General features: G+C 41.5%; 1 protein-coding gene across 2 annotated transcripts in view; it reads right to left on the bottom strand.

The window, feature by feature from the left end:
* The window catches only part of LOC125766309 (discoidin domain-containing receptor tyrosine kinase B), a 230,635-nt gene that overhangs the window by 131,256 nt on the left and 75,515 nt on the right, over positions 1-23,864 (bottom strand). For both annotated transcript variants that reach the window (XM_049432129.1, XM_049432128.1), the window contains exon 2: positions 10,473-10,973. In XM_049432129.1, coding sequence (XP_049288086.1) covers positions 10,473-10,587 — 115 coding nt within the window. In that variant the 5' untranslated portion in view covers positions 10,588-10,973. The remainder of the gene's footprint in view (positions 1-10,472; positions 10,974-23,864) is intronic.

The raw sequence follows: 23,864 nt of genomic DNA, 5'->3' as shown, positions 1-23,864 counted from the left end.
TGTATTCATTCGAGATTAGCTTACCGAAAAATTTCACCCCTTCCACCCTTCCCCCACTTCCTCCATGCTCCCCCTATTTCCGGTACGCGACAGGGATAGGGATATTTGACGACGCTTAATGTCCTGCGGCAAAATGTCTGTCTTGTCCGTTCCGCGATGCACACGGTTTGTCTCGCACGCTATCTAGCAGTCGCTAACCAAAACGCAAATATCAATCGAACGACAGTAAACCTCCCTGAACAACCTGATTTCGTTCGTTGTCTTCACCGCCATCAATCACCAGAAAGTACCCCTAAAGCGAACTTTCCGCTTCCCCCCTAAAAAGGAGGGTGGTGTATTGCTCGTGTTATTGAAAATCGAATATCAAACTCGATGGAAATGAAACAATTCACCTGTAGGGGAAGGCAGTGTGCCTTCCGGTGGTTTTACGTTCTTCGATATTCGTAGCATTCGAGAAAGAGCGAATGAGAGGGGATATTTGGAAAATATTCTTAAGAAGACACGATACTCGATACATGCGGTAAGGACGGTATGTTTATGGCATCTTGAGTGGATGGAGTGTAAGTGGAAAAAAAGGAAGGAATACACTTCGATACACAAAGCTTTGTAAGAATTCCCCTTCAAAAATGGAATTCTTCGTCGCTGTATGGGAATGTTGGATAAAATGTATCGGAAACGCTCGGCTGCATGGATATAGATAGTGGAACGATTTGTTTTGTTTCCTTTTCTTCAAATAGATGAAACAGGAATAAATTACCGCAAAATCCGTTCGATATACTCCAGGTGACGCGTGTGTTCCGGGTTGGAATATTTGCGTTGCTACGGCTACACAGCAAACGGTAGTTTAGTGATGGTTTTTAGCAATAAATGTAATTTTATTGCAAATTGCATACGCTTCTGCAGCATAACAAACATAAGCACAATATGTTAAATGAAAATATATTTCACATTTTATTGTACCATCAAGTAAGAAGAATAAAAAACCTAGTACAATAATTTCAAAAACAAAAGTTTTGCAAGCACCCAAAATATTCGGTTTCCGTTCAGCATGAAATTTTGGGATCTTCGCTCAAACGTACACCAAATTCACTCAAAATAGAAAGAAAGAAAAAACACATTTCAGGTACGCTAGATAACACCATTTTCCAACCCAAGAAAAAATGTTGACCACCCCCAACCGAACGATAAAGTATCCCGGGCAAGGATAAGATACCATGGTACGATTTAGGTTCGTTGTTTGGCTTCTAAAAGTGTGGTGGCAAAAAATACAGGTTAGCATATTTTTGTAAACCTTGGTAAAACGTTCTGGCATCCCTGTTCCCCCTTAACGGGAAAGCAAGCTTGGTATTTTTGAATTTTTACAAACACCCTCTCCCTTATCGCCTTGGTGCTGCCAACGAAAGTATAGGCAAGCATAAAAATTTAATAAGAATTTCTTCACCAAGTCATGGAGATTCGCGGGTTTCGAGGGTTTTTCTTTTTCTTTTGGAGCAAACGATTCTTATGAAGGGGAAATATTTTGGGAAAGAATTTTAATATTTTCCCGTAGGCGGGTATTTGTGTTTTTGTGCATCATACTAGCATCATTTTCCTCACCTTACACTGGCAGGTATGCAGTTTAGTATGAGGGTTAAACTTTCTTATTTTCTTTGAAGAAAAGCAAAAACATTGTTTCAAATCGTTATTTTAAAAATATAACACAACATAAATGAAATATAAAAAATTCGAATGATAAGTAGCATAGCAAAAGCATAGAAAAGCATACAAATTGAAAATGTACCCAGTTGCTTCATATTAACTGTCCTAATTTGGACAAATGTACGGGAGAGGTTGTACAGGACAACTAAACTTTCCACATTCTCATGAAAGCCTTCAGTACACATTCGCAACTGGGTCACTGCAGCTGCTGAATGATTCATTGGCTGCAATATGCAAATGCCGCCGTAGTCATCGCCGTATCGTGCACCAAATTTCGTCAAATTTGTTAGAGAATTTTCGATTCGAATACCCTGCCTTGTCAACGGCAGGAACAGAATTGGCCATTTGAACACATAAACATACACACACACACATACATACGTGCTTGTTGATGCTCCCTTGAGCACGAAACGACGACAGGAAAAGGTCAGCTCGTGACATAAAATATTGATTTTCGCCTGACAGCGTCGAAATGACTGACGCTCGGAAAAAGGACACATCCGGCAGGGGAGAAAGATGTGAGCAGAAGGAACGACCCGTTGACAGGGAGGGACGGAGGGATGCAAGGTTGAAATGTCATTGGAGCAGCAGCGTGCAACTGCATTTTGGGATTTTTGGTGCAGTAATCGGGTTGTGGAGGAGGTGAACGACCAAAAGCTACGTTACTCCGCGAAGGTTCATCGATAGCATCAGTAAGCCGTCACGATTTTCACACAAACTGCGCCGAAGCATATGACCGTTCTGTTTCAAAAGCACAACTAATAAAAAAATGATGCGAAACTAGTACCAACGTTTACTTCATTTTTTTATTTGGCTTTCATGCGCTGTTCCCCGATTTCCCGGCCAAACATAGCATCCAGAATTGGGCAAAAATTGCACACAAAATATGAACCAAATTGAATGATCTGCGATAATCCATTCGGAACGGTACTGCTGCTTGAAATGGAAAAACGTTTTACTGTATAACTACCTTTTTGCGTATTATTGATGTGCTCATGAAGCACGAAAGACATAAAACATACCTTTTATAGAAGTGGAGTTCAAAGTGCAGGAAGTTGCAAATTGGTAGGTGAAAATGGTTTTCATTTTTACTATTTTGCGAAATGGTGATTGTTTTGGTGTGGTAAAACCTTCAAATGATCGAATGCTCGCTACTCAAGAACGGTACGATTCGCTTCAATTGCAAGTGTTTGGAAGCATAAATACAATATGCTTTTCCAGTGCGAGAAACTCACACACCTACAGCTCCAAAACATTCGCAGTACGTTTGCAATAAAAATATTATAAACGTGAACATTTTACTGAACTAACCAGCTAACCTTCTCACACCAACGGCAGTTTTGTGGTGAAGGACTCATTGAAATTCATCTCGCATCGATGAGTAAAAAGCATTTCCATCATGCTTTCATTTCCTGACCAACCGGCAAGTACGGACAAAGGATTTTATTTTTGGTTCACTTTTTTGTTTTATTTCTTAAGGTATTAATACTGTTCTCAGTACAGAGCGAAGGAGAAAAAAAGTTGGCAAGTAAAATTCATCTTGCATCAAAAACAGTCAAGTACTGTTGAATAAACAATTGGTTTTGGTTTTGTTACGTTTAAAGCAGAAAATAATCCTTTCTGTATAGCACACGGCTAAAACAATCTGTTTTCTTTGCAACATTGCACAACAAAGAAGATAAGAAAATAATATTTGGAAATTAAGTACGAAGAAGAAACTCTCCGGAACCCAACAAGGATGATTTTCCTTTCGATGGGTCGAACGAATCGATGATCGTTAGGCTAAGGGTTGTTTACAAAAAAAAACAACCTCGCTTCGGGGTAACTTTACTCTAACATATTCACCGAAGGAAACATCGAAGTGTAATCGATACTCTAGGAAAAACGTTAAATTGAATTAAAGAAAAAAAAAACGGAAAAACCAACCTTTGCAGCAACTGAAACACTCTTCGGAAAATACAACCTTTACCGGTGGTAAGGTAGTTTGTTCCATTTCTTCCACCACTACCAGTTCCAAGTGTTACACGTCCCATAGCGGTGGTGCACGTAAGACGCCGCTCGGGAATCGGGAAATTGAAATAAATGATTCATATTAGATGACACTTGACCGGTCTCAAACATAATTCAAGGGTTGGCACCCGCAAAACCCGTAACCGTACGTTTCTTTACGTTCGCCAGCGAAGAAAAACCGTTCTGCAATCAGCAATAAGTAAGGAAGAAAGGGAAAGCCCAACCGCACCCCCCCCCCCCCCCCGCAGTTAACCACCACCATTGTTTGGGTCGAAGCCTATCGAATGGGAAACGATGGTTGATCCTATTTTTATGCGGTTTGGAATTCCTTTATTCCCATTTGTCAATTACGTGATTTATCGGTCGCCATTGGAAGTTAAGAGGCGAAAGAACTCGGTCGATCGATAATGTTGTGTTGTGCGTGGTGAAGTGTATTACAGGGAGCAGTAATGATGGGAAAGATTTTATTTTATTTTAAGTTGAGAGATTTAATTTTTTTTATTCAATATCTTACAGATAACTGAATTCCCTTTAAGATTTCCTGTTTTCGCAGAACGTGCAAAATGGGGATTTGTGCGTATTTTATGTTTAATAATTCAAAAGACATGTCACGCTTACCATATTCTACCGTGTACAAAAACTAAAGTAAAGTTTTATTTCTATTTTGACAAAGACACAAAGGGACATCAAAGTAACTACCCATGTATGATATACGTTCTGATTTAATGGATCAAATTAAGTGTAAAAAGATAATCTTATTCATCGGAAAAGAAGGCACATAAAACGTTTCAATAGCGATGCTATTTCCAGATGAATTTCGTTGGATAAATAATACGATTGCCAACAAATGTAAAACTTTCAGTGCTTGCGAAAATTCATTGGAATCAGACAAAAAGTAATTAAAATTCTAATTTTAGTATACTGCTTGTTCAAGAAACAATTCAACAAACATTTATTATACTGTTCACTAACATTTAAAAGCAATGAGAAGAGAAATACAAATTACATACATCTCATTTTATCGCAGTTTCAAGTTTTAAATGATTTTCTCACCAATTAAAGCGTCTTTAGAGGGATGAATATTTAAGTAAACATGCTTTAAACAAATCCACTACCTCACTGTACAACAGGACATTGCCATTTTCCCACAGTCGTAACATCGAGAAACGCATTCTATCATAAAGTGTGCATTATTTCATCACGACAGCAAACGGGAATCGCTCTCGATCACAAATTTCATTACATTTATGATGTATTTTGATGGTACCGATATAAAAACCACTGAACGGTCTCAGACCGGTGAGAAACATCACCGAACGAGTGCCTAATACTGGCGGGCACTTTGTAAAAATTTGCTCGCTGGAAGCAGTACGATGCGAGCGGAAGCTGGGCAAAAGGCACAGAGCCAACAAACCATAATAAAAGAGTCGAACTTGCCTCAGTTACGGCGGACGAGCGCGAAACAGTTTCCTAAACGGCACCGCTCCGATGGAGCGTCGGGCCTGAAGGAGTTTGAGTAGCACCGGATTTACGAGCCCGATACGCGCGCTGCATCTGTCTCATTAAGTTGCCAATTTATTGCCCCCCAAAACTGCTCGGGATCGACGAATCAAGACCTTTGCGTCTTTTGGGTAGGTAGGCCCGGCTGGAACCACGGCTATCTCACCATGGGAATCTTGGCCGCCGGTCGAACGAACGAACAGGGAACGGACCGATTTGTGGTAAGAAATATTGCACCCAGGCAAGCGTCGAAAGGGTCTGCTGATCCGGCCGATTGGCAAAAAATGAAGAAAAAAAAATCGCGAAAAACCCCGGTACGCTTCCAAATGGCGGGAGGTAAACATCGATAGACCCGGAGGCGCGCTTTAGGGCACCAAAGGTTACGTGTTACCCCATTTTGGGGCTTGACGTAGTAACGGTTAGGAAGTGAAGTACGAAGAGAAACCAATGTGTTTTTTTTCGGACCAGAACCGATTATGTTTGCTCGTTGGGATCTTCACAAAATGTAATCAACCGCAGCAAAGCGAGCACCTTCTGCGAAACCGGACAGCGCTGGAAGCCGCCCTAATCCGATTGAAGCGCGCCTTCGATGTACGGTGGAATGAGCCCGCGTTAAAAGTAACAGACCAAATGAAAGTCTCTCCAGAATGAGCGGGAAATTAAAAATAAAATTATAAGACAAGACACCGGGGGACCGCAGGAGTGCGTACCAAAGCACGACTAAGCAAAACACACCACCAATTGGCCAACAACCGGACTGCATTTTAAAAGGAAACTGAACAAGTTTGGGAATGAAAAGCAGAGTATCAGATTTTAATCAAATTTTTCATCAAACTTAACTCCGTTCGCGTAATGGGATAAGGCTAACGATTTCTGCGAATGATGCCCTTGTTAACGCCCTTTTTTGGGGTCTGGAACCTACCGAATGAACACAAAATGAACAGAAATATCCTTGGTTTGTTTGCAACTTCTGCATTTTTTAATAAAAACTTTTTGCAATCTGAAAGTTTTACTAAATAAAATGAAGCTGAAATGAAGCTTAAATAAAAAAAGTAAAGTAATAAAGATATAGTTATTTTAAACATTCATATTTGATGAAAAAACTGTATAGAACAGCAAAACAAAAAAGAAAGTAATTTTAGCACCCATACCCAGGATTCTTACCACTCCTATCGCATGAAGGATGATTAACTCGCAAATATTTCGCAACTTAGAAACCATAAAGAAAATTATAGGGCATGGCGGATTCCCCAAGCCCGTAGCTCTTGGTCGCAATCGTTTCCACCATGGGCGAAATGATAAATGGTTACCAATTTTGGGCGAAAAGTTCAGCGGCATCTGTTGTAAATTATTCACTCATTTCATTGCGGTTAGCGATTCGGACGATGCCGGCATAGAAGCATAACGTCGGCTGTAAGTTATTAAAACATATTTTACCTCGCTCAATAATTATGCCTCCAAATACTTTGTAATGATCAATTAGCGGCCATGCTAGAAGAAAATAAATAATAAATTTGAAACCACTGGTGTAATGATTTACAGGGTTTGTTTTTAAAACTTCGAAATCAAACTGGGAACCCCCATCCCCCCAACGCCGATAGATAAAGTACAAACAAAACTACAATCTTACAGTTTTGCAGTAGCAGAAGCTAAGCGGTGAAGAAAGTTTTGATCCTTTGCTGGGGTAATGGGTCATCCATGGGAGATTGGGTTCTGCCGCACACGGCTAGCCGAATTAAAAGTCTCTGCTCAACTTTACGACCAATTTGTGGCTTTGCAGGACGAGCAAATTGGTTTGGTGTACACTAAAAACCGCCCGCAACGTTCCCATTGCATTGGGGTATTGGGTAAGTGAGGGAGGCATGCTAAGCTCTCACTAAATAGTGCCTTCTTACAGGCATACAGGAAGTATTAGGCACGGACAGTGACCGAGAACTGGGCAGATGGATGACAGACGGTACCGTACCGAGAAGAGACGAAAGTCAAAGTTATCTCCTTAACCAGTGCCCAAGCTTCCAACACTCGCACCAAGTCCAGTACTGGTCAAGCAAACTGGGTAAGGAACTTTATTTGCATATTTTACCCACCGCAAATAGTCCGTCCGGTTCATCTAAAGCCTCCCGACGTACGTTCCAACTAAAGGAGTCACCGTACGAGTCAGAAATCGTGACTTTCCTCACAAAAAGGAACTGAAAGAGTTTGAAGGAAATTTTACAAACCTTACACCACCGTTCCATCCGACGAGTCTTCCGAACAAATAATCGGTTGGACGAACGGTGCAAATGTTGTGTTGAAATTGAAATTATGTGCCCCCTTTTGCACATTCCCCGGCTGAGGGACGTTCGTCCAACAGGTCATCATCACCGTACCTCGTTACTCGCTGCAATAAAGCGGGAACTGTATCTTTTCGCTCTGCAAACTGCAACGCTCCAAAACTGAACCCTTCATTGCTGCTGGTGTACTAGGTGCTTCGGTGAGGAGTTCTGATTCATGGCAAAAATTTAAAATGAAATGAAAAGTGATAACTTTCATCCCACAGACACATCGCTTCTTGCCCGGATCGCTCACTTCTGCTACTCACATGGCAGTATATTTCCGATGTGTTGAGTTACGCTGACCGAACCACCAGCTTTCCAGTCAGGCCGGGAGGTCCGGCACGAGAAAGCCCACAGCAAACCATCCACAATGTCTGGAGAGATCGTTAAATGAAGATGTTCACAGTTGGGCTCACTGGGCTCACAAGCTGGGAAGTGGGAACCATTCGCACACCCGTCGGCACCTTTACCCACAGGTTGCAATTAGTAATGTGGAAATATGAGAAGAGTTCTAGCAGTTCTAGCAGATAGTGCCCCGAGGTGAACCAGCCGAGGTAGATGACTTTCAGCAAACAGATGGAAAAATATGCGCATCGTCCCCTTTACAACACGGGGTTTTGGGAAAAGTTAAACGGAAAACTTTGGGTAAATAAATAAAATCAATATCTCGCTTGCTCGCCTGGATGCTTGCACTGGGTTTTTATGGACCGGCAGGGCCAGTGACCTGCGATGGGGAAAGGCACAAAGGTATGATGATTGGTTGGAAAAAGTTGCTCGTTTGCAATCCGTTTTGCGTAGGGCATCGCACTTGAGGCGGGCAGGCACAAAGGAAAGCCATCCCATCGGCAACATTTTCCCATCTCGGTGCGTTTTGCGATTGCATTTGCTTTCTTTCTCTCTCTGTGAAAGGACGAAATGAACTCATCCGTTTTGCCACCTCTCGTTGACTCCTCCGCCACCTCTTTTTCGTACACCGATTTGCGAAAATTTGGGTGAGATGTAATCGATTTCTAGACGTAACAGATTGGTAGGTAAAATTTTGCCAAACTGCAGGAGATGTGATGCGTTTTGAATGTGTCTAACTTTTCCTATCGGATGAGTTTAGTGAGATTGAGATAATCTGAGTGTCTACCAGACCTTAGTCGAGAAATGTCGGCTAGGATAGGATAGAAGTCAGAATATTCAATGCCCCTTAGTCTTTGAGACATGCTCCACATAAATGAATCAAATGATGTATAAATGAAACGTTTAAAATGTTTACCCCATTTAGCAGAAAGGTTCAATTACATCTCTAGATAAGTATTACTCATACTTAAATGGGCTTATGATTTCTCTGAAATCAATCAGAAAGGTACAATTGTTCACAATAAAATAAAAATAATTAAAATAAAAAAATAAAACTATCTCGATTTCAAATAAAATTTGAATATTTCGCAGGAACTCCAGCAATGAGGTTCAAAACTCCCACCAACCAACGTACAATAACTACATGTTAAGTAATTAAGTTTGTCTCGGGATGTGCCACCAAGCTAAATCACAGCATCCATGGCAACTTGCACCCTTTCGCCCCTTTCCATCAGGAATGTCATTTATATAGGACGACGTACTGCATATTTGGCAGAACCGTTCAAAGTTTTAGCACCACTCGAGCACCTCGCAGCGGATGGCGATTCGGGCGATGTTCCACCGCATCCAGCTTCCGGTAGTGAAGTATGTGTGGCAGGTAAATTACAAATTCCGGACCTTAAAATTTGCTTGGCAAAATTTCTCACCGAACGAGCAGCGGGTATGCACCACCTTTCCGGATGCAGGAAACAAAGTGGGGGCACACACAGCCACACATCAAAGTGGCCGGTATAGAGGCGGAAAGGGGTTGGTATTGGTTGAACGCATACATATGAATGTTCCCCGGCTGTTGCGGTTGGAAGCTCATTTTCGCTGACGGGAAATTTTGCGCCCACAGCCAAGTTCGGACCGGTTGGGATGTGAATCGATTGGAGGAAATGAATTACCACCAACCTTAACTGCCATCGCTTCATCAACGAGGGATGAGAGTTAAGGAAGGAGGAACGAGGAGGAAGTAATTTGTGTGCGCGCTTCAATGTGGTGGAAAGTTTGAGATGAGGTTGGTTTTGAAATAATTCTGCATGTCTTTTGCAATAATGAGGCGATCCGAACGCTAACGGTAGTCTTTGTAGGAGGGGGTGCTAGTCGAAGGTTGAGAAGGTGCTAGGACGGAAATTCGCAATCAATTGAAGTTGGGTTGAGGTTTCCGCAAGTTTGTGAAAATGCCTTACCGTTTAATAAGTCAAGTACATTCCACTGTAACTGATCGATGTTTCCGAAGGCTATTTAATTTAATAATATCTTAAATTAATTAAATTTGTGAGAGAATATTCTAGTGCGTATTGTTGGAATTTTAAAAGTATTGGGTTTTTCTAATCATTGCGAAATTTTGACGCCCAACTCATGAATAGTCAGTTTTTGCACACTCTACGAATCATCCTCCTCTTCGTTTCATAGTTCGTTACCGACACCGGTTGTTGATGGTGCCTATTTCACTGATTGATTAGGTTGTTTGACTAAATTATTATTCACTTGTCTCATCGTTTGCCTGCACTCAGCGCACGTCTACTTTCAACATCTGCTACACAGCCACGAACGAAAAGCGTAAAGAGTTTTTATCTCAACTCAGGTTGATTCGTTTTTTTTTGTTCACCTCTGTTTTCACTCGTTAAAACGCGCATCACATGATACGATGGGCTCGTCTCTGTATGAATCTCCTCCCAAAAACCTAGGGGGGACCACCGTCAGCCATGATAAACGCAACCGATTATTACCCGACGGCTTAATGAATCTTGTGCGCTCTGCTCTTTGGTAGAATGGCGCGACTGGGAAGTAAATTTCATCAACTAACACCCGAGCCGAAGGCAAATCAATCGTACTCACCTAGATCGAGCGTTTCCACACCGTGAAACGTTTGCAGAATTAGCAGCACCAGCGCGAACCGTATCCACCACGTGCAGGCATTTACCAGCACTTCCGGCGACCGTACCGCTGCCATGTTCGCATTCAAAAGTCGGTAGAAAAAACAACCGTCCGCACGTCGTTGATGCTGAGAAATCTGTACCGAGCACTGGTCACTGTACTGGTTTGCGGGTTAACAAAAAGCTTGCTATTTCTTTCTGCGCACTTCTTGCGTATATCAGATGCACTCGGTTTGCGATAGTGAGCAAATCGGTGCTCAAACATACACCCACTTACACTACCATATAAACACGGTATCACGCACACTCAACCTTCACGAAGGTTTCTCGAAATTTAGAGCACAGCACAGACTGAATATGATGTTGTCCAGAGCGATCAATTACGCGCAGACAGGTCCTTCCACGCCCTAGATGGTGATGTCGTTCGACATGTTTGTCGCCGGCAGGGCGAAACCGGAACTAGCTGTGAAAAAAGAATGAAAAAAAGAGAAAAAAAACGGTTTGAGCAATGTGTACATAAATCAGTGCTTGAAGGTGGTTGCATCAAATTAAGTTGATAAAAGTACGTTGAAATGAAATTTTTCAATTCTGTACAAAGAGTTAGAACAATTGTGAATATTTAAAATATTCCAATCACATTGGAAGTTGATGATTATGTTATTGTTAATTAAAATATCAATACGTTTACTTGGGGCTGTCCGGTGGTGTATGTGAAAAACGGCACCGGATCCACATGGCAGAACTGGGGATCAAATTCCATCCGGACCATCTCCCCGTAGCATGTACTGACTATCCTGCTACGTGGTAAAATAAGTCTTGATAAGGCCAGACCGTTCGTAAGAAGTAAAAAAAACGTTTACTGTACGCTGAAATGTCTATTAATTTGTAATATTTCTAAGTAGTGAAAAATATCATATTTATGTTAATAATTTTTTTTTACACAATTTGACACCTGACTCTGTTGGCATTAAAAAATCAACAAATGTTCAAAACTTCCAAAAAAATATTCAAAATAGACAAAAAAAAACACAAAAGTCTATCTGTATATTTCAACAAACGCTCACATTTTTAATATCAAAACTAATATAATAACTATTCAGAACAATAACAAAAAACCTGCCGCACGGAATTATTTCCGTTTACTTCAATAATTAAAAACTCCACGCTTAGACCCATAAACCACCAGGAAGAAACTAACCAAAATAGGGAGAGAAAGAGAAAAAAAATCAAACGGAAATGTGAGCCAAACATGAACGAATCGCTTTACAGTTTCTGCAAAGGTTCCGCAAACAGCGCGCCTTGGGTGTGTTTTAATTACGACGAGTAAATGATATCATAAATTTTAATTAAAATCATCTTTACGATCAGCTTTGCACGTGGTAGGGCGAGTTCTAAATGAACAAAACAAACATGGAAGATGCGTTGCTGTCGGATTTTTAAATTTGTCGGATTTAAGAAAACGCAAATTTCACTGGTAAAACTATTGTGAATTTTTGAATTGAAAAATCATTAAACAAAGAAAATAAAAAGTTCTCAAGCAAAAACAAATCATTGCTTTGTTGAAATCAATCACCATGATATCCACTGTGCCACTATAATTACACAAGTGAACTCTTTCACTCACCCTGACATCATCCACGCCCTAAGGTCAAGGGTATCATCATACCGATGCTGAGATGGTGTTACACAGCCATAATATCCGCAGCAGCAGGCAGCTGGCTGGTGAACAGGATCGTTTCAAAACTTCACTTTAATTGAAAACAGTCGGTAGCGCGATGCCTGGAACTGTCACTTCTGAGTTGACGGATGAGCACTGGATCGTGACTTCAATTTACGGTCACCGCTTCTTACCTCGCGCTCGCCAGATTTTTTCTTCTTCTTTCTCTACGCCAACCGCATCATCCAAATTATGACCCATTCCATCAGGCAGATACTCTCGTATGCAGATGCCGCATGGTCCCGTCCGCGGTGTGATGGTTGGTGTTAACATACCATGCAGCAAAAAATAGTAATGTTCACTCGCCCGAGATCGGATGATGTTTGTTCGCGTTGAAATGAAAGTGGACCGGGATTATTACCGCTCGTTTAGCCACTTTCGACGAGTAATCACGTTCTGACGCAGCGCAACGATTGCAACACGGGTCTGGCACATATGTGCACTGATCCTTTTTTGCTGTGGCGTGCCGAGTTCATCAAAGTTCTTGCCGACGAATGTAGTGGTCCGCGAAACGAAATGATTGCCACATCATGCCCAAAACTGACACAATGGTAGTTGCAAGTGTTTTGCAAGATTGGACACACATTGTAGAGATACAAATAAATGGATACTCAATGTATCGGGCTTGTACCAGTTACGAGATGAAGGCCATCTTTGCAAAGTCTCCAAAAACAACATTAAAAAGCTTTTTTGGAACAAGAACAAAACTATACATTCAATGCTGCCATCATAAACGAGAGGATGACTCATAAAATATCTGAACTAAATTTATATTCATTAGCAATATTTACCACAGCGACCAGTCAAATTTACTCAAGTTAATGTATATACAAATCTTGATAGTACATATTTTACCAATTATTTTCTACTTTAAACAAAGTATAAACATGTGCATCAATGCCATATTGCACTAAAATAAACTTGCGTCCATCATTCCTTCCCCAAATGGCGATCGCTTTAAAGAGGCCACGACATGATTCACTCTCCAGCATACCAGTACCAGGCGACCAACAAATAATAAAAGCTGGAAGGAAATTAAACTCATGACTTTCGCTCGTGCATAAATTGATCCCATTAAAATCCATTACCCGTAGTGCTCGTTACCAATCGCCTCGCCATCCAGTGAGCTCATCGATCGTGCACTCACGCATTAGCATGGTTGAACTAGAGTGCAAGAAGCCAACGAAAGAAGACAACCAAAAAAAAGGGCTACATTCTCCCGCTGCCCAAAAGGTGCAATCCTGTCGGTTTGGTCGGGTCGGGTCATAATTTCCTGCCAGCTATTCGCCCCGAAAACTCCAAACGACACGCCACGGCAACAGAATCGCGAACGCAAACGCTACCTCCTGGTTCACGGTGCCGCTGGGAAGCGCTTGTTTTCCGCGGGAACATCATGGCGACCGTAATCGCGTGGAAGCCTAATAAATTACCGTAACACCGTGTACGTGACGGATATTGTGCCGATCGGTTGGGAAGTTGAATTCGAACTTCCCGAGGAACCGGGACCCGGCACCGGGAAAGGGAAATAGCCAACGTGTATAGATCATAGACCGCGTCGTCTGAGGTGATACAGGTATGTGGAGGCGTTGTGTATATAATGTTGTCCGCTGTCACGACCATTCACGATGTGCAAGATGTGCGCTCTTGCCATCGAAGACACTCGTCAGGCGTGTGGGATGCAATTAATAAATAACATTCCCAAGTGCAGCTTACGAAGACGCCGTGGCACATGTTGCATGCTGGTGGCTACGTTCGAAAGGTGGATTCTCCCTGCGTGGCCAACGGTCGCCGTAATTCGATTGTGTTCGCGTACACACATTACCTTTCGCAAAACGAGCATGAAATGGTGTAACGGCGTGTTGCTACAACAATTGAGGGGATATTCAATTAAATAGCGGAACTGTTAGGAGGGTCTTTATCATGGTTAGGTTTCAACATAATCGAATGCTTGAGATACCGGATGAGTCTACATCCATCGAAACCATATCCAACGGTCGCCTAAAGCGAGTTCGAAGAACTGGCCGTTAATCATTAAAAATCTTTAAATCGGCAAAGATTAAAGATTCCAACACTGAGTTGAATACGAAATTAAGCTAATCGATCTCAACAATAGCGTTGAGATTGTGATGAATAAATAAAAATAATATTTTTTTCATTGAAACAAGAGAAACAAAGCACTCACTCACGCATTACGGACACGTAACGATGTATCGGCACTTTACTGAGAACTAACATATTCAAGGTTGTTGGTTCAAAAACATATTCGCAAACAAACATTTAAGAAGAATTGACAAAAGACAAACGAAACATTATCCATGAAGTGTGCGACAAAATGGCTTCGTTTGAAGAACGACTGATTAAAATAAACATTTATAAGCTTTTTTGCTGTGTTTTGTCTTGTAAAGCAAAAAATATATTTATTAATTTTCAACAGTTCAAGAATTAACTAGCAAAAACAGATAAGACTCTCCCAGTCAATGCAACGGAGCAACAATAATCTCATCACCTGCAAGTATCAGTTGATTACTTATCATTATTGACAGCGTTTAAGAAAATTACGGCAACAGTTTAGGGCATCACTGCTTCGACGATAATCTTCCGATTGATTAGTTTCTTCAATATCGAAACTCAACCATCAACCAAACGATTACGCTCGATCAGGTGGAAAATGTAACAACTCCCTTGCAAACGTGCGCTATGTCGCTATTATAAGGATAATGTTTTTCTTTTTCCACTTACCCACCAATCCCACAACCACACCAAGAAGTGTCCAGCGTTTGGGATAAGTGTGGAAAAGCAAAATAATTCCCACTACCACTCAGGTGTTACACAAAGAGGATAAAAACCACGAGTGCACTCTGCCTCATAGGCATCTCCGTCCCGCGTTCGATGATGGAACCACTCCTTTCGTGCATGAAGATACATCGCTACAGTGGAGGTGCAAAATCAAACGTCACTTTCCGTCTTTATCCTTGGGATCCAACATACTCCATTTACAGTGTTTGTGTCATGTAATGCCGTCTTGTGACGTTTCCCGCCTATTACTGTTTTCTCGTTAACCGCATGCACGTAATTAACGAACCCGAGGGGTTCTGCACCGTATCATGTTAGGGCTTCTCTCCCAAAACGGACGAGGCAGGCAAAGTTAAAACGGGAAGAAAAAATGGTTTCGTGGGTGCGAGTTGTACGGGCTATTGATTAATTAAAAAAGCATGCAACCTATTTCAAACCTCATACCCATGGTGTGATTGTTTGAGGACGCGACTCTGCTTTGAACGACACCTAGAGTACAACAACATAAGGTGTTTGAGCTCCCAACTTCTAGAGCTCTCTTGGGGGAAAACCTTCCCTACTGCCACGGTACTGTTCCGCATCATTTCAGGGGATTGTGGAGAGTATTGCAGATGGCTGGAAGTATGGTAGCTTCCGTCAGGACGATGATTTTCCATCAGCGTTATACACGAAAGGAAACATTTGTGCATGCCACACCGACATAAAGCACCTTCCATTTCCATACATACTGGATCTTCCCCTCGCTGGATAACCACGGTATCGGGAATAGGTGCAGTCACCGTGCGTGCTAATGACGGTTTCTTTGACCGGTTTCTTGTTATGCACCTGGGCTGTATGTCCCAGCTACGGTTCCATCATCATGCGCATACAGTATACATTATCCTTGTCATGGTAGGTGCGGTTAGGTGAGAGCAAAAACCAGCAAAAAACAAGAATCCCGAGGTACCTTGTTTCCCATTTTCAACAGGGCGGTGTCCTCGAGAGCTGGCAAATTATATTCTGAAGTGTTCGTTCGTGAAGTGGAGCGGATGTGGAAGTGTAGGTCAAACTATTTCCAGACGAGAGTATACTGGCAAGAAAACTAACGTCAAGGAAACTATTCCACAACATTACCATAGCGCTAATAAATTCCAGTACCCAACTGCATATCGGCGCATTGCATCGATGACAGGGTCTTTACCATAGTCACCTTATTGTGCCTCACAAACAGAAAACCCATTTCTTTTAGCTAATCCTTCTCACGTATACTATAAGCTATTTTGTAGTAAAACAGTATTTTTTTTGTTATTTCTTGCAATATTCTACTTCAATAACAACAAATAATCCAACGTAATTCTCTATTACAAGGACGAAATCCGACACTCTCAATGTGGCATTTACTGACAGGCGTGATGTAGAAAAACGTCAAAACCATCGTTCCAAAAGCGATAGGGAGGATCTCTGCTTCTGCTGAACACCAGCAATGAGTGCTATCATTCTCACCAACAAATATTCACGGTTAATAACCATCGCAACACACGTACATCGTTTTCATGTCTATTTCCTACGTCAAACAAATCTGTCTCAAGTCTCTTACCCGCCAACCGTCTCTGGAACCACCCTAAGTATGCATGACGCACCCACCATTCTCAAAAAAAAAATATAGATAGGAAAGCCAGCGATATTAACTCATCCGATTAGCGGCAAAGCAGACGAACGATACGGCAGAACGCGTTACTTCCGACACGCTTCAGTGCATCCGAATGCCCGTAAAAAGATGATGATGAATCTTCCCGTGGTTGGATTTTTGGAGATCTGGTCTGGTATGGTTTGAAGCACGCTTTAGTACGGCTTTCCCACGTCACTCAATCGTCGCGTCTGGCCGGTTCTGGCTTATTGTAATTCCAGCCCATCGCCCCGAAAACATCTGTGCCAGAGCTAGCGCAGGAACAACAAGATTTTCGCAACGATAGGCGACGCTATTCAAGACGAGACGTACGATTCGGGTCTCTGGACGATTCACTTTCTTCCTCTCCAACAAGCTACTATTTATCGATTTTGGCTCATATTTCGTGCCCGTCGGCATGGAATACTTCTGACGAGATTCCGAAAATACAACCCCAAAGCTGGTGCTCCCTTGGGAGGGGTGGGGTGTGATCTGCGAAACTGGAGACCCCGTTAGCCCGGTGGGAGTTGATAAACTAGAACGTGAGGGGCTGGAAAGTATGATCTTCTAGCCTTCGTCGCGAAATCGAAACTTCATCCGGAGGCGGCAGTTGCTGCAGAATGAAGCGCGTGTGCGTTCTCGCGCATTATTTTTGGTCCGTCGTACTCGTTGGAATGTAAATAAACATAACTCTGTGAAAATATTTGACTTCACTGCCGCCAATTCGACGGGCCGCCTATCGTTCACTGGTGGCGCTAGGGTGGCACTGTACGGCAAAGATACCGAGGTGTCTGTGATGTGACTTCCAGCCGCGAATGGAAAGCGTTTTTGACGAAGGATGAGCTCGTGAAAGATTTGTGACATTCGCGGTTTCGGTTCGATTGAGTTCCACAATTGTGTCGTGCGAGAGAGTTTATCTTTCGGCAGCTATCGTTCATCGAACACCAGGGATGAGGATTTTGTGCTGATTTTGCCGACGGGTTTATGAGGAGCGAATGATGGCCACAGCGAATCGGTTGCTAAACATTGAGTTAAGTGATGATGCAAATGTGCCACGATGTCTTTTTAACACCTGAACAGGATATTTCTTGTGTAATTCGCACTTTAATCTTGTTTTACCAGCTACAGGAAGATGGCATATTACTCATCACAAATAAATAAGTAGGCAGTAGCAGTATACTACTGATGAAAGATCAATAAACAAAAAGAGTAACGATTCTTCGTCATTTGCATTACCTGTTCTTGCCTAGTGACTTCACCATGAAAAGATGCAAATGCGAATAACCACCCTTTTTCCGCCCTGAGGTAGATCTTAATCATTTCCAGCTAAACAACCAATATATCCCCTAATTTCGGAGCTAGTATCCACCCACACCTTTCACTCACGTGTCATCCTTTTAAAGGCACCGAAAAAAAGACCCGACTATTGACCACACGATATGTACGTTGTGCTGCTGATGGTGCTGCTACTAGAATATTTAATGAAATCAATCGCATTCCACCAGTTGCGATCAATGATGCGATGGTGAATCTTGTACGGACCCACAACGGGACCATTCGTTTCGTTTGGGACAACCTTGAGTCATATCCGCGCACGGTTCCATCGTGGAAACAATCTTCCACGGAAAACGTGCGCGAAATGTGCCGTGACCAAAGAGAGAGAGAAAGATCGATGACATTTTCGATTCGATGGGGCCGATCGAACGAAAGGTGAACAGATCGGAAGAGGCAGATATGGGTCTACGGCAAAGACGACAACGGGCACGACCGCTAGACAGCGATAGCCTTCTGCGAGAAGCCCACACTATTCATCACCTGACGAAGATGAGACGAAAAGCACAGGAAGCGGAACCATGTTCCGGCGTGGTACGGAATGATTAATGGGCCCGGGAAAGAGGATTCCGGTGTTTCGTGATTGCGCGAACTGCAGTCCGGTTGGATGGGGCCGATGGTAAAAAGTTTATCCAAAAGCTGTTCGAACCAAAAGGTAATAGAATTTTTATGGCCATGTACTGGGGACTCGGACACGGTCCCCTGGTTCGTACCCCCGGTCGGGAGAAATCGTACCTGAACCGATTCCGTAATGAGAAGCTCATTTCGCACGATTAAGAGTAGTCCGGAGGAAAAGCTGTTCTTCAAGTGACCCTAAATCAATGCGTGACTGGTTTATTTAGCTTTTCGCTGTGTTATTGAACAACCAGTTTAAGCCAGTTTTATAGGCGAAATGGATTGGACTAATAGTTAATACAATTTAATGACTTCGAAGATAAACATTGAAGCTGATCAGTGGTTGTAAATAGTGCAAAACAAAGTGGATCTTAAATTTGTATTCAGCAAACCGTCGATCGATACAAAATAAAGTCATATGAGTTACATCATTCATCGTTTTGCGTATGAGGCTGACACAAAAAAAAACCTTCAACATAAAATGGATTTTAATTAATGCATAAGAAGAATACTGATTAATTTATTGCACTACAAAGAGTTCTATTTTTCTCATGCAGCATGTCACAACTGCTCCGACCGCAAGCCGGGGACAAAGTTTTTCTCTTCAAACATTATTTCCCACTCAATGGCGATACAAATTGACTGCACACTTTGCATTCCATTCACGCAATAGAGACCAATCATTCATGAGATGATCCAGCAGGGTAGCCTTCATTACAACCTCGTAACACTTTCACAAAAACAGAGAGAAAGACGGATAGATAGTGATAGCGGGAGTGAGTGAGAAATAGAGTGAACCCTAAAGGGATATGGTTCCATTCTGAGAAGTGACTACATTGCCCAGGGAGTAAAAAACCCCGATCTGCATCATTTCAGGCGTGTGTTAGACTGATGGACATGAACAGGACACGACTGACACGACTGACCGTGCTGATGGATGTGGTCAATAAAAACTCTAATTAATTACGAGAAACATCCATCATATCATTTTAAATGAATCAAAGAAGGTTATTTAATTAGTAGCATGAGCTTGGGTTCAATTTTCCACTCATGTCAGTCCTTTCGGGTTGCTTTGGAGCATGTTTTGCCAACGGTTACATGATCTCCATCCTCCCCGTACGGGTGGGGTGTCAACCCCTGTAGGAGTTTGATGGTGCTGTTGGTTTTCAAATTCAGTTCACGCTCAACTAGGTGTTTTTTCCACCATGTATGTGTGTGTGTGAATGGCTTTTTTAATATGCTATTACCTCAAACACTCTATTCGTCTTTATTGGAAGCAGGAGGGGGCTCACACCACCAAAAAAAAAATTCACCCAGAAGCAATAAAGCTTTATTGCAACCTTTTATACCGTACATCAACGTTCCAAGCCACCTTCTTCAGCAAAATTCTAATATGCCTTGCGTATCCTTTTCATTCTATCACGTGTGGAGGAAAACAACCGCTCGAGGTTACTTTGATGTAATTTTCGGCAGGCGCCTTTTAGCAAAAACCCCCAGCCAAGAAGGGCCAAAAACTAGGATACTGGAATGATACAGACGAGCCAAAAGGGGAAGCAGAACCTTCGGTACATTTTTTAGCATGGAAAGATATTTTGCGAAGTTGCTTTTTTAGTCTTTTCATAACTGTACGTTCTTAGCTTTCACGGCACACGGAAAGGAAGCGAGTCAATGGCCCTTTCCCTTCGTCTTTTATGCATACGAGAAACGTTTTTCCTACGAGCAACCGTTTAAATCAGCATTTGTCGTCGTTTCATGCACTTTAGTGTGGTGCTGGTAGTAACGTCATCATCATCATAACCAAGCATCGACTCAAAATCTCAACATAGAGATCGTTAAAGATATCTTTGGATGGGGTCGTTATGGAGCACAGCTCCAAAATCAACTAAACACATTATGCTCTCAATATGACAGGCACATTTTCTTATGACATTGTGCAATTTTTACCCCCATTAATTTAATGTTTATTGATAAATGGGTGTAAAATTAAAAGAACGTTTATATTTAAACACAAAAATTAATATTTTGTTTTAGTCTTTTCGAACATAAAATCAAACAAAAATGGTCTTCAATTCAATGTTCGTATCGAAAACAAAGCAGAGATCAACTCACAGAGCCTAGTAGTTTATCACTTTTTGAAAAATTGCTTTTTTTTCCTATCCAGCTACTCCATTTTGCATAATGGACCGCTTGGAGGAGCTCAATATTTTGCTTGACTTTCGATAGTTTGACGCAAGATGCACCCACCCCTCCTGGGGTGGGTGAAGAAACTCTTACGAAAGCGAAATTGAAATGCATAAAGTCTGACAAGAAAAGCATTAGCACTACGTTCGGAGGAAAGACTAGCAAAAATAAAAAAAAAAGAAGGAAAAACTTTTCAAAATTTCACTTCGACGTTAAGATGCAAAGGGTGGAAAAGAATTCCTTACCATGTGTGAACAACTGTCTCATTCGTCCAAAACCCGTTCCCCACTTGCCTCCTGTTTTTTTTCCTTCCAATTTTCCTCACAACCGGAACTCGATAATGGGGAATGCAGTTTTCTCACCGACAAATCTTCGAACGTACGGAGCGTTGTGGTCGTTCGTTTCCCGCAAAATGCATCCCGGTTTCCCGCCGGCAAGCTTGTGAAAATTTTATGTTTTCACATTCACGTATGCAAAAGAAGCCCAAATGCACACCGGTCACATTTGTACCAGATGCAACCGAAGAGCACCGAAACCACAAAACTATTCGATCGCTTTTGGTCTCTAAATTATAAACCCGGTAAGCGACGGGGGTAGCGGACCAACCGTCGGAAAACCATGGCAAAAGTTCGCTTTCCTCATACGGGTATGGCTTCCACAGTCTTTTCAATTTTATTCCAGGAACGAGTCCGGCACGATCTGGTATGGAAAAGTTTTCGAAGGGAAGAGAGAAAAAAAAAACAACGTAAAAATAAAAGCTTGAAGAATTTCAAGTTTATCCCATTTAGCTTTTTTCCGAAGACACGAAAAGAGTTTTCCAGTTTCCGCTCACTCGTCAATCCTTCGACTGGCTGAATGGGAATGCTAGAAAAGAAATCACCAAAACATAAAGACAACGTCGTTGAACATAGGAAAAGATTTGGACACAGTGGTACTTGTGTCTGTGTGTTTTAGCTAGTTTCTCCCACATCTAAGATGCACCTTTTCTGCACGATGCATTTCTGTGAAGAAAATGAAACTTATGGCTAGGGTAGAGAGGTGAAAATTTTCCTGACAAACTTTCGAACACATAATCTACCGACTTCTTTTCTTTTCCAAATGTGTGATTTCCGCATTCATTCAAGGCGGAAAGATGATGATTGTATGAAGAATGAGGCCATTTTTTTGTTAGTCTTGTACGAGTCGTTTTATATTTTCACAAGTCTTTCATTTTGTTTCACAAGCGAACGAATTCTTTTCGAAAAGCATCATGCATTTTTCTTTTTCAAGCTGTATAATAGAAAACAGAAAAATTCTTTCAGCAGTAGGTGACGAGCCATGGTGTCATTGTACTGCTTGAAAAAGAGTTTTTTTTCTTGCTCATTCTTTCGCCGAGTAATTAGAGACAAAATGGTAGAAACTCGTATGCAAACCATTATCTAAGACTAAAAATGTACTAATTCATTTATGTACATTCATGTACTAATGTTTCAAATGAGTAGAAGTGAATAACATTTATTGGGATGTTAAAAAATAGTATTAAAAATAAATAAATTTTACAATGAATAGCTTAAAATGTAAACCGGTGCAGTCCGGTAGTGCATGTGATAAACGGCGCCGGATCCACTCGGCAGGACGGGATTCAAATCCGGTTTTTTTTAATATACATTAGAACGGCAAGGCCGTATGGCTTAAAGATTAATATTGAATTAGTTGTGATAAAACCATAATTATTACACCATTTATTCTGAAATTTATATAGTAATTAGTATTTTAAAAATAAACAAATTTTTATTTTTGAACACAAAAACGTTAAATATAAGAAAGGAACTTTGTTGTCAAATCCACCTAATATTTGAAAGCGTTTTTTATTTATTCAAAAAACGATTGTTCTAACATATCATTTGAGATCTTTTGTGGATAAACTTCTCCATATTGTTCATACTGGTATTGATTTCAAGTAGGTAAATTACAATAATTACATGTACTTTCCGAAGATAGTATTGCTTTTCATTGTAAGCAAATGATTTTTTTTTTTAAATCGTCTTTTCATTCGTGGAAAACCAGAATTGTAAGTCTTACATCATCATCAACCCCGGGCAGGAAAGGATAGAATTTCACGATCCACAAGATGTTCCGATCGTTCTACTATTCTAGGAAGTTTCTACTAGTCAGTTTTGCAAGATCACATCGCAAGTGTGCCAAGTTTGTCGAGAGCCACGTGAGTCGATGAGTTACGCGGGCCCTATTTCTGCTGCGCCGCAGTGTGGAGGGCCTTTTCTGCTTCGATTGAATTATAGCCGGCATTAGTGTAAATGTTTACGACTATTTGTTGTTCTTCCGCTTGCTTCGATATCTGCCAAAGCGTAGTAACTTCGGAGAAACATTTGCATCACTTCACTGCTGCATGATGTAGTGCACGGGCGATCGAACGGGGTTTTTGTACGGGTTTGGCTCTTTCGCAATGAGAGCAGAAATGCGTGCGTCCGAAAACACTACATCGACTCACCAGACATCGCTACGGAAAGTACGGAAGGGTTCATAAATTGTTTCCAATAATAGAGGCAAGGCAACGTTGAGACATAAATTTTATACCCAAAGATTCTGCAGCTGGACGGTGAATAGTCTTTGATCTCCATTTGTAGTTTGGTGTTATCTTAAGTAGTTTCTATTGCTAAACAGCCACACAACTAACTAGTATGCTTTTTATTTCTGATATAATATTAAAAATATTACTAAATTAGGGATAATTGAAAAACTTGTCTTAATAAAAAAAATCTTCAACCTCAGTCTTCAGGCTTTTACATTCTCACTTTTTTTTCACTTCCTCATCTTCATTCTGTTTACACGAAAAAACTATCTTCTTCCCATGACACAGCAAGATGCTTCTGGAAATTGATATAATTAATTTTTCACAACTTTTCCCCATTTCTACACCAATCGATCCAAATGCATCGGGTGCATTTCGTGACTTGCAGCAATATATATTTAGCAGCAGCCGTCACACAACTAGTTTTCCTGCCCCTGATCGAACAACACACACGCTTCGATTTGATTTTCCCGCAAGATGAAATCAATTTCCCGCACCCGAA

This window comes from Anopheles funestus, chromosome 2RL (assembly GCF_943734845.2).
Source record: "Anopheles funestus chromosome 2RL, idAnoFuneDA-416_04, whole genome shotgun sequence".
In the NCBI taxonomy this organism is placed as follows: domain Eukaryota; kingdom Metazoa; phylum Arthropoda; class Insecta; order Diptera; family Culicidae; genus Anopheles; species Anopheles funestus.
This window is presented reverse-complemented; position numbering and strand designations above follow the sequence as displayed.